Source organism: Strix aluco, chromosome 4 (genome assembly GCF_031877795.1).
Source record: "Strix aluco isolate bStrAlu1 chromosome 4, bStrAlu1.hap1, whole genome shotgun sequence".
In the NCBI taxonomy this organism is placed as follows: Eukaryota; Metazoa; Chordata; class Aves; order Strigiformes; family Strigidae; genus Strix; species Strix aluco.
In genome coordinates, this window is record NC_133934.1 from 44753898 (window position 1) to 44763837 (window position 9940).

General features: G+C 40.7%; 1 protein-coding gene across 2 annotated transcripts; it reads right to left on the reverse strand.

The window, feature by feature from the left end:
• Positions 1 to 629: 629 nt before the first annotated feature.
• MSMO1 (methylsterol monooxygenase 1) lies at positions 630 to 9686 on the reverse strand. 2 transcript variants are annotated; one of them, XM_074822879.1, is made up of 6 exons: positions 9546 to 9686; positions 7610 to 7919; positions 6436 to 6584; positions 5442 to 5568; positions 3213 to 3367; positions 630 to 1611 (listed from the first exon to the last, which is right to left on the reverse strand). In XM_074822879.1, the coding sequence occupies exons 2-6, from the start codon at positions 7865 to 7867 to the stop codon at positions 1404 to 1406; spliced, it is 897 nt and encodes a 298-aa protein (XP_074678980.1). In that variant the 5' UTR covers positions 7868 to 7919; positions 9546 to 9686; the 3' UTR covers positions 630 to 1403. The 2 variants fall into 2 exon arrangements, with proteins under 2 accessions (XP_074678980.1, XP_074678981.1); XM_074822880.1 differs by lacking the exon at positions 9546 to 9686 and adding an exon at positions 9200 to 9367.
• Positions 9687 to 9940: the final 254 nt, after the last annotated feature.

A 9940-nucleotide genomic window follows, 5' to 3' on the forward strand; every position in this document is an offset into this window, starting at 1 on the left:
ATTAACGCCTTGGTTTTTTGTTAGAAGCCTGATCTCATCTGCACTTTCACAGGAGTGCCTGTTTTGAGTATTACACCAGACTGTATGTGAAGCAGCATGAAAATTCAGGTGGTCTTGACTCAAGAAAAATGCTGTAAGCATCTCTAAAGGACTTACCTGGTAGATGAAGTGGTATTTGAAGTCTGAAGAGCAGCTGACAGTAAAATACAAAGTGTAAAAACTTTGTAAGGGTTTAAGCCCTTCTTAAATACTTCCACTGTTACTTCCTGTGCAACAGACAAGTATTTAGAGTAGATTCAACAATATTAGATTACTGCTTCTATTACTAGTACAACTCAAGTAATAGATTTTGAGATTCTAGTTTGTGAAAGCTGAAGCTTAACTTGAGAATACACTTGGCCCAAAAGTTGTCCCTACCCTGAGTAGCTATGCATCCAAGTCCTTCAAAACACAAACCAGCGGAAGTTATAAGATGTTCTCCATTTCCATTTCTTACTGCTGTCTCTAAGTAGTTTAACAGATGGAACTATTGTAGACCACACTAACAGAACTAATGCTTCTTCATTAAAGAGATGAATAGAGTAAGACAGTTTTGTATAAAAAAACATATGAAAGGTATAATACACGCATCAAACCAAACCACATTTATTTCATCAGTCACAAGTGCAAATATAGCAACAAGTCAGTTCAGCAAATTACAACACATAGAGAAGAATGTAATGTAAATGCTAAGTACACTGACAGACCAACATCAAAAGAGCAGCAAAAAACAGTTTCTTCAAATAAAAACTTCTATTCTTTTTACCTGTAATCTAAAATGACATAATAAATCTAGATCAGGAATGTCTCTGCTAACTCATGTTTAGCCAGGTATTCTGTTATTAACAGTTTGCGTTATCCAGTGTGCAAAAGGCCTGTCCAAGCTTCTTATTAACAGATGTTTTGGTTTTAAGCGACTTTTACCCAATATTTAAATAGTACAGTGCTGATACTAGTTAATATCTTCTGCTATTTGATAGTACAAATTTAAGAATATATATTTAAAAAAACTAAGTCCAATTTCAGTGTACATGTACAATTCTGTCTGAATCCAAAGTGGGCAACATTAAAGACAAAATTGATTTTTTTTTTTTTTGGAAAAAAAAGAAAAAAAAAGGATAGACACAAGTCATCTCAGGTTTTTTTGCATCATCTTTAAATCTGTAGTTAAAATATATGCGGTACTTAAGTATAAAATAGAAAGCATTCCCATTAGGAAGATACTGCAGTGTAATTAGCCTTTTTTCCCTACCACTTAGTAGCCAAGGAACAAGATTTATGCTTAACACCCAATCACTATTTTGCTTTACAGAAAAGCAAAAGTTGACTACCAGTATTAGCATCAGAATTTTTACACTGGAAATTTAGTTAGACTTCTTCTTCATTATGAGTTGTTGCTTCTTCTCTTTTTCTTTATAGGCAATGAATTGAGAGTCTGTACCAAAGATTCTGTCCCACCACGTGAAGGTTGAAGCATAATTGCCGATAAAGTTCATGTGATGGAAATCATGAAAGCGGGCCCCAGCATAGAAAGGCACCAAATGAAGAGGGTTCAGCGGAACATCATAGCCACTACAAGGGAGAAAAAAAATCAACTATAGTAAGGATTTTTCCCAGACATAAACCACAAAATATAGAGACTAACATTATTTTTATAAAATGATTTTTTGGTATGGTAAGGCTCTGAGGTAATCACTTGTAATACTGGCTTAATAGGAAAACAAGATTCCTCCTATCCTAGCCAAATGCCCCTGTAAACTATCCCACAATGGCTTTGGCACTTTCCGACCTTTTCACCTCAGCTGACTGGCCATACAAAAAAATTTAAGCAAGTCACCTAAAAAAATCACAGTGGCTAACTTCCTGCTAGCTTAGCAGCTTTAACTGACTCAAGAGTGATGTTAGGAATCACAGAATCATAGAATACCAGGTTGGAAGGGATCTCAAGGACCATCTGGTCCAACCTTTCTTGGCAAAAGCGTGGTCTAGACAAGATGGCCCAGCAGGAAGGAGGAAGAAGTAACAGCATCTTTTAGCAACAATCTATGAACATTAGCTCAGCTGCTCATCAAGCAGCATCTCAAATCAACTACAATTTTAGTATTTTTACTCTTACTTTCAGCTTACTGCAAGTGCTCAATATGTTTAAAATTCAAAATATACAATTAAAGTAATATTAAAACCAGAACAGTTTGCTTTAGAGGGGTTTCAACTCTTTTGCTTAGTAGTACAGGAAAGCATCTTACCACCACCTAGTGGGGAAAGCACAAGGTAATTTCTTATAAACACCTCATGCAAACAACAAACTGATAATTATCAAAGGAGATTCATATTTTGCATCAATCACTTCATGGTATGTCACAACATATACTTCTCAGTCTATAAGCAATATATTACTAAACCAGCAATGATTTGTATGATGACTTCATTAGTAGCTTATGTTCCACTAAAACACTTGACACTCAGCTTAATAAGGCAGTATATGCTTCATAATATATTTACAGATAGTGTAGGTCAAGTGTAATACTAGCATTTAAAAATGAACTCTTACTGTTCCCTTCCACAGGAAAGAAAAACTCACTCATTTGCAGATGAGCCCAACTAAGCCTATTGGGATTTGCACTAGCATTTTGGAGTCAAATTAGAAAGAAGTCAGTTTTACTACAGAGACAAGAAGTCTTGTCCTTTGTATCTACAACAAATAAATTAATAAGCAAATAAATAAAAGTAATTTATATATTTATTTTAAAGACACTCAGTGGTTGTATAGACTAAAATTTCTCTTGTCCGGGAAAACTTTCTGACAAAGTATTATTAAATGGAAAGAACTCTTGCTGGAATGTTGCTTTTTGTAATTAATTTTTGGTATTCTAATATGCATAAGATCACTTGTACACCAAATATCAAGAGCCAGACATCCTGATGAGGCACCTAGCTTCCGAAACCCTCCTTGAGATGCTCTAGCTGACAGTCTGCACTCTTTTAATCAGCAAGATTTGCTATTAACACTACCTCAAAATAGAAAACAGTGGTAACTGTTCAGGTTGTATTATTCTTTGTAAGATGCATAAATGCATTTCAGTGCAAAATAAACAGTAAATCTGAAAGAGGCAGGTAAGTTGGAGACAGGGAGAAGAGAAAAAGCAATTATTAAAAAGCAATGAGGATTTCACCTGTGTACGTCAATGGTTTCCATTAAGCGACATATCACCCAGGCCCACAGAAGAATCACATGGTTACAGAAAACAACAATTCCAATAAAAAAGCCAGTTCCAAGGATAAGTGTTTCCAGAGGATGTGCATATTCTGCTTGCATTCCAAATGGAGACTAGAAAGAGATAGCAGACAGAAACACAGTCACCATTTTCAATTTTACATACCCCAAAATCAGAATCAGCGTTTTGTGGTACTCTCATCTTCCCATTACCCCACAAAACTACAATAGGACAAATGGAATGATGTTGGGGGCAAAGGAAATGGTATGATTGAGCAAGGGCCTTAACACAGGTGTTCAGATCCTCACTGGGAAAACAGTGTTCCAGGGTCATAAGTATTATCATTCCATTAGTGACTCCAAACACTTCACTACTAGTTGAAAAGTTGAAAACTTTTATTTAGGCTTACCATTACCCCAGGCCAAAGTGTTATTTCAGGAATATTAAAGTGTTTGGCAAGCTCCTATCAGCTTTGTTATACATCCAGTCTTGGAAGCAGAAGAAAGAAGGAAGCCAAAATATTCTCAGAATCAGGATTCACTTAGAAATTTATTTTAAAAACAAAAAAGCCTCATCTTTGACAATTTCTTTTAAAGTAAATTTGTACTGTTCAAATGTTATTTTGAGATTGAAATAAAACATTTTCTTTCCTTTATATATACACACACGCACACCTTTGCTACCTTTGGTTTACCAAAAAAGACATTCCATAGACAGTTTTCAAAAACAGAACACCACACAAGGAACAGTTTAAAAAAATTTCACCTAATGCTGAAGGTTGTAAATTTGATTATCAGAAAAAAATAAAATCCACTTTGGCTTAAGGGCAATTTTAAAATCTTCACCTTTTACTATCACAGAATCATTCAGGTTGGAAAAGACCCTTGGGATCATCGAGTCCAACCATCAGCCCTACTCTACAAAGTTCTTCCCTACACCATATCCCCCAACATCTCGTCTAAACGATCTTTAAACACATCCAGGGATGGTGACTCCACCACCTCCCTGGGCAGCCTATTCCACTGTCTGACCACTCTCTCTGTGAAAATTTTTTTCGTAATGTCCAGTCTGAACCTCCCCTGTTGCAGTTTAAAGCCATTCCCTCTTGTTCTGTCACTAATTACCTGTGAGAAGAGACCAGCAACAACCTCTCTAAAATGTCCTTTCAGGTAGTTATAGAGAGCGATCAGGCAAAGTTTTTAGTGAAACAGCCATTAGCCTACAAGGTCAATTCTGTGTGAACTGCTGACCACTCTCAAGAATAACGGCCGGAAGCTGCTCCTGCTAGAGACCTGAGGGGCTGCCAAGAGCAAGAGGAAAACAGCAGCTGCTGCTGCAGATGTACGTATCTATGCATGCATCAATCAATACCAAACTTCTCTATCACTGGCAGCCTGTATAAACCACCCCTGACCCAGCAGCTTGCAGTTTACCTTATGCACAGTATAGGTTATACACAGCAGTACACAAATACAGCAGCACTGACTTCCGTGATCCAGAGACAGTGCCATCTAAACACAACTATACAAACTGTAAGGTGTAAGCACTGCTGGACCCTACCTGGCTCAGAACAGTGCCACCTTCAGTCAAGTGTGGCTCATTACCTTGTGCTCAGTGTTGGCTCCAACACCGTTAAATGCAGAACCACCCAAAATATCTCTGTACTGCACTGTGCTCTTGATGCAGTACCACACAACTGGCTGTACTGCTTCCAGAGGCCCATATCCAGAGCTATAATCCCTCCCTGAATCAAGTACGCTGCATGTATGATGCACACATCCAGGCCTTGCTGGAGCTGCCTGTCTGGATTGTGTTCTGGGGATCAGTATGCTCCGGATAACACCCTAGGTGGTAAAAGAACTGGCAAACCATCAAACCCAGAAACCTGCTGTTTCCCCTCCCCTAACAATGAGACCTATAAATACGCTTTTAAAAGCCTGCTTCACCTAGGTCAACAGATACAATCAAACTTTAGCAAGAGTGTGATCTTTCATTGCCATTAAATGAAATAAAGGAGGTGTTTTCAGAAACAAAATGGAAGACTGTTCTTGACAAAGAGCTCAAGACATCTATCCTACTGTCAGAGGGATGCAAAATTCTTAATTCTTTCAAATAAGACATTTAAATAAATTGTATGAAACCGCATATACTAAAAACAATTAAAAAAAAAGATCAAGGAATACATACAACAAACTCATGGTGAACCTTATGGATATACTTGTATATTCTCTTGTGATGCAGCAATCTATGCAGGAAATAGTGCCAGGCATCCTCAATCACTGCACATCCAAAACACTGGGCAACCAGAACGTACCTTTAAAAAGGAGAAGAGCTATTAGTTATAAAAAATATTAGCAGATGTACAATCCCAAAAGAGAAAATAGTTTATATGTTAGTAAGGGTGGGAAATGTTTACGCCTATTACTGACTAAATAACAGCACGTTGACACTACCTCTTTAACATACTAAAAATATTAACCAGTTACAAGGGCTACTGTGCTTATCAGCTCATCTGTTGATATGCTGAAGTGAGTTAGCATGCGGTATAACAAGGTGTCATTTCAATGTTACACACACAGTCTACAGAGAACACTCACAGACTGTGTAAGACCTAGATATAAAAATATAGAGCTACAGCAGCTATCTAAACCAGACACAAAATAGCTTTCCAAGAAAGACAACTTTCTGTTGTAAAGAACCACTCTAGGGGCGGGGGTTGGGTGAGGAAGCGGCATTTACAACTAATTTAGCTTTGTTTAAAAGTATATCAGTTTACTGCAAAAAAAGGAGAATGTGAAGCAGGTGGTACATTCTCTCCTTTAAGGAACACACTGCTGCTATGATCTAAAACAAGGTGGAGAGAAGGAACACTTAGGAAGAGTCAAAAAATTTTGGATAAAAAACCCCAGAAAGTCCAATATTTTTAAGTCACACCACCACGAATCTTGTTTTGCTTCTATAAACTCCATCCTAATCTCTCTTCTTCTGAGTATCAGAACAATTTGGAGCCATTTAAAAAAACAAAAAAAATCTAGAAAGTTCTAATTAGCTCTTAATAGCATTTAAGTATCAACAGAAGGAAATTAACAAACAGTTTACATCACCAAAAGCTTATTGTTAAATATTCCACACCTCCAACTGTATGTAACTCAGCATCAACATATGAGAAAAATCTACCTACCATCTAGGCATCTCTTCCCACTCATATGGGATGTTAAAATACTCCGTGAAGTAATAGGTGCCACAAATCAGAGGAAGCTGAATGAAAAAGTGATTGAAGAGGAGCGTTTTGAAACACTTCCACTGTTTTTCCCATGTTTCTGGTTTATCCTAAGAAGAAGCAAAAAGAATTGGTTGTGTTACATATTTCTATTGCCCATAACTGAAGTGCTGCAAAAATTACTTTGGAGGCAGTTTCATTTCGCTTTGGAAGACACACAGCAGGTCCTCCAATAACACAAACTAACACAGGCAATACAAATTACATGGGATTGGATTCAGTTTCATCAAAACCTCTTTTTCTAAGCTAGCTTTCTATAAAATTTAAAGTAAGCCTCTCAATGGAAGTTGTCTTTGTCAGTCGCCCCAAACTATTCTTGTTATTTCATTGTTTGTAATTAGCAGGAACATTTAATATTTAACAGTTTAACTCAAATCCAAGTTTGCTTTTCTTCTTCACACCACAGAATGTATTTCCATAGCTAAAGTAATACAAAGAGAAGCTGAAGATATAAGCTTATGAAGAAATAAGTTGTCTTGAAAACATTCAGTTTTCGCAGGGAGACGTTTTACCAATTACTGCAGTAATTTCAGAAGCTGGTATTATTAATTTCCAATTCATATTACAAAAAACTGGGGGAAAACAATCATCTTTAGGCATTGGATGTGCTTTTAACACCAATTACAAGCGTGCAGTCCATCCCAGGCTTTCTCCATTGTTAAGATACTTCAAAACCCTTTCAAGAGGGTGTGCATCGAGGTATTTTGAGAGAGACACCTGCTATTAAATAAGCACACCACGTAATTCTTTCATAATACTAAGACACACCTCTACCACCGGATGCTATGATACACACCATCCCCTGCTGATGCATAAACCATGTATGTAACCCTGTTAGCAAAGACTGATATACCCTTTTCTCTCTATACCACCATGGTGAAAAGGATACCCTCCCTCAGAAAAATCCACTTCTCTCCTCATACACATTGTAATTTAGCTCTGTTACTTCCAGGATGTCCAAGTCATAGAGGAAATAGAGTCATATAAATTGGAAACTAGGATACTGCAGTTATATGTTCTACTTCACATGTTCAAAAACAAATCAGGAAGTGTGTAGTTCACACCTTTGTCTTACCTGCTGAATTTTATACTTTTGCATATATGGTATAAACTGAAAGACGAATCCAGGTACACAGAGCAAAAAGTATGCAGCTTCATGAACTATAAGTGATCCCCAAGTTGCAATCTGGAACTTTGTGTAGTTATCCAGCATGTAATTCCAGGCATTTTTAAATGGCTGCTGCAGGGGATTGTCAGGCAAGAAAGAGTCTATATATTCCACCGCCAGATAAGCAGAGTTCAAGATATTAACGCTGTCGTTCATTGCCATCATTCAAACATAAAACATCACAATTACAATTCTTCTACAGTTGTCTATAAGTAACCTGCAAATTTTAAGAAAAATTGAATAAACAACAGTTAATCTTCAGAAAAAAAAAACCATTACCTATCTTAGTTGTTGCCTAGCTTTAAAGTACAAACAGGGAAGGGAAAGACAGATTTTCTTTCTACAGAATAGTGTAAAAGAACAAAACTTAAGATTGGTTTGAGAGGTAATCAGGTCTCAAGTTTTGAGATTAAGAAAGCAAAAGGATAAAGAAATATTCATTATTACCCATTTTATTTCAATTTTTTTTTAGAATAATTATATCCTGTACTAAAAGAGCACAGAAAGGTTCAAACCAGATTTAGAAATTAAATTAACTGTGATCTCTTGATTATCCAGCCTCATTCTTCTCATAGCTATGAGCCAGAATCCACGCAAACTACATCAACACAGCAGACTGCCTTTAGACTGTAGCTAGCTTGGGGCAATCCACTTTCCCATAAGTAATGGAGCTTTCATTACAGCTTCCAAAAGCATAGAGGCAGCATTCCTGCTGGTGCCCTGAACTTCTGCCATTTCCACAGAATAGGCTGCTTGTTGGTTTGGGTTGGAAGGAACCTTTAAAAAGGTCATCTAGTCCAAACCCCTTGGGATAGACAGGGACATTTTTCTCTAGATCAGGTTGCCCAAAGCCCCATCCAACCTGACCTTGAGCACCTCCAGTGATGAGGCATCCACAGCTTCTCTGGGCAACCTGTCCCAGTGTCTCATCACTCTCATGGTAAAAAGTGTCATCCTTATGTGCAATCTAAACCTACCTTTTTTTAGTTTAAAACCATCACCCCTTATCTTGTCACTACAGACCTCAGCAAAGTCTTTCTCTATCTGTCTTATAAGCCCCCTTTATATACTGAAAGGCCGCAGTAAAGTCTCCCCAGAGTCTTCTCTTCTCCAGGCTGAACAACCCCAACTCTCTCAGCCTCTCTCCACAGGGGATGTAGCCTCTGATCGTCCTCCTGGCTCTCCTCTGGACCCCCTCTAACAGGTCCATGTTCCACTCTAAAATGCGTATACAATATACAGGCCAGAGAACGCTGGTTAGTCCCCAGCTGATACACTCAGACTAGGTCCAACATAAATAACGCACCAAGCTCGGTGTCCAACAACATTAGTTACCATTTGTCTTTCTTATGAACAGCACCAAGATACTACCATTTCTTATTAACAGTAAATACATCACAGCAGATGCCACTTTATTAACGTTAAGTACATCACAGCAGATGCCGGGGAAGCTTACAACCCCAGCTCCTGAACCGATGGGCACGCAAGGCTACTCACCCTCCCAAGAAAGCCGCCGGCTAGCCGAGGAGCCAGCGGCCAGGTTGCGCCTGGATCGGACTCGTCCGTCCCGCCCAGCCCGTGCGAGGGCCCTGCGCGGAGGCGGACAGACCCGGCACACGCCGCGGGCAATGCCCAGGGCAGACGCCCGGCCGGCCGGCGACACCCGCGCACAGCCGGGACTCCACCCGCAGCCACGGCACGGGCGTCGCACCAGGAAGAGCCCCACGGCCCGCCGGGCGGGCACTCGCACCCAGACAACGGCACGGGCACCCCCGCGTCAGGCTGCGCCCGCCCGCCCTCGGCCTCGGCCTCCCCCGGCGGCGGAGCCCACGCGCCCCCTCACCTGGGTGACAGCGGCGGCCCCTCACGCCACGGCGGAGGCAGCAGCGGCAGCAGCGCCCGTGGCCAGACTAACAACCGCCGGGGCCGCCGGCTCTTCAAGGGCGCCCTCCCATTGGCCGCGCAGCAAAGCCCCGGCGCGGCGCCCATTGGCTGGCGGGCGGCAGCGGCGGACAGTCAGGCGTGAGGAGGCCGGGACGGAGCTGCGGCTCCCGCGCGCCGATTGGCTGAAGGGGTGGAGTGAGGATAGTGAGACCTCGGCGCGAGGCCAATGAGGCGGGAGGGAGACCGGGTGACGTCAAAGACGTGATGAGGAGGAGACCGACACCTCCGCCGGGCGGGGCGGGCGCGGGCCCCGCCCGTCCCTCGCGCTGGGGCCGTTGCGCGGCGCCACTCCCC

Bases quoted from the DNA above. Each gene is read 5' to 3' on its own strand.
- MSMO1 (XM_074822879.1), bottom strand. From the start codon at position 7,867: ATGATGGCAATGAACGACAGCGTTAATATCTTGAACTCTGCTTATCTG. The intron at 5,569-6,435 runs GTAGGTAGATTT...TCCTTTTTAAAG, and splicing joins TGGGAAGAGATGCCTAGATG to GTACGTTCTGGTTGCCCAGT. The intron at 3,368-5,441 runs GTATGTATTCCT...ATCTCTTTCTAG, and splicing joins AGGTTCACCATGAGTTTGTT to TCTCCATTTGGAATGCAAGC.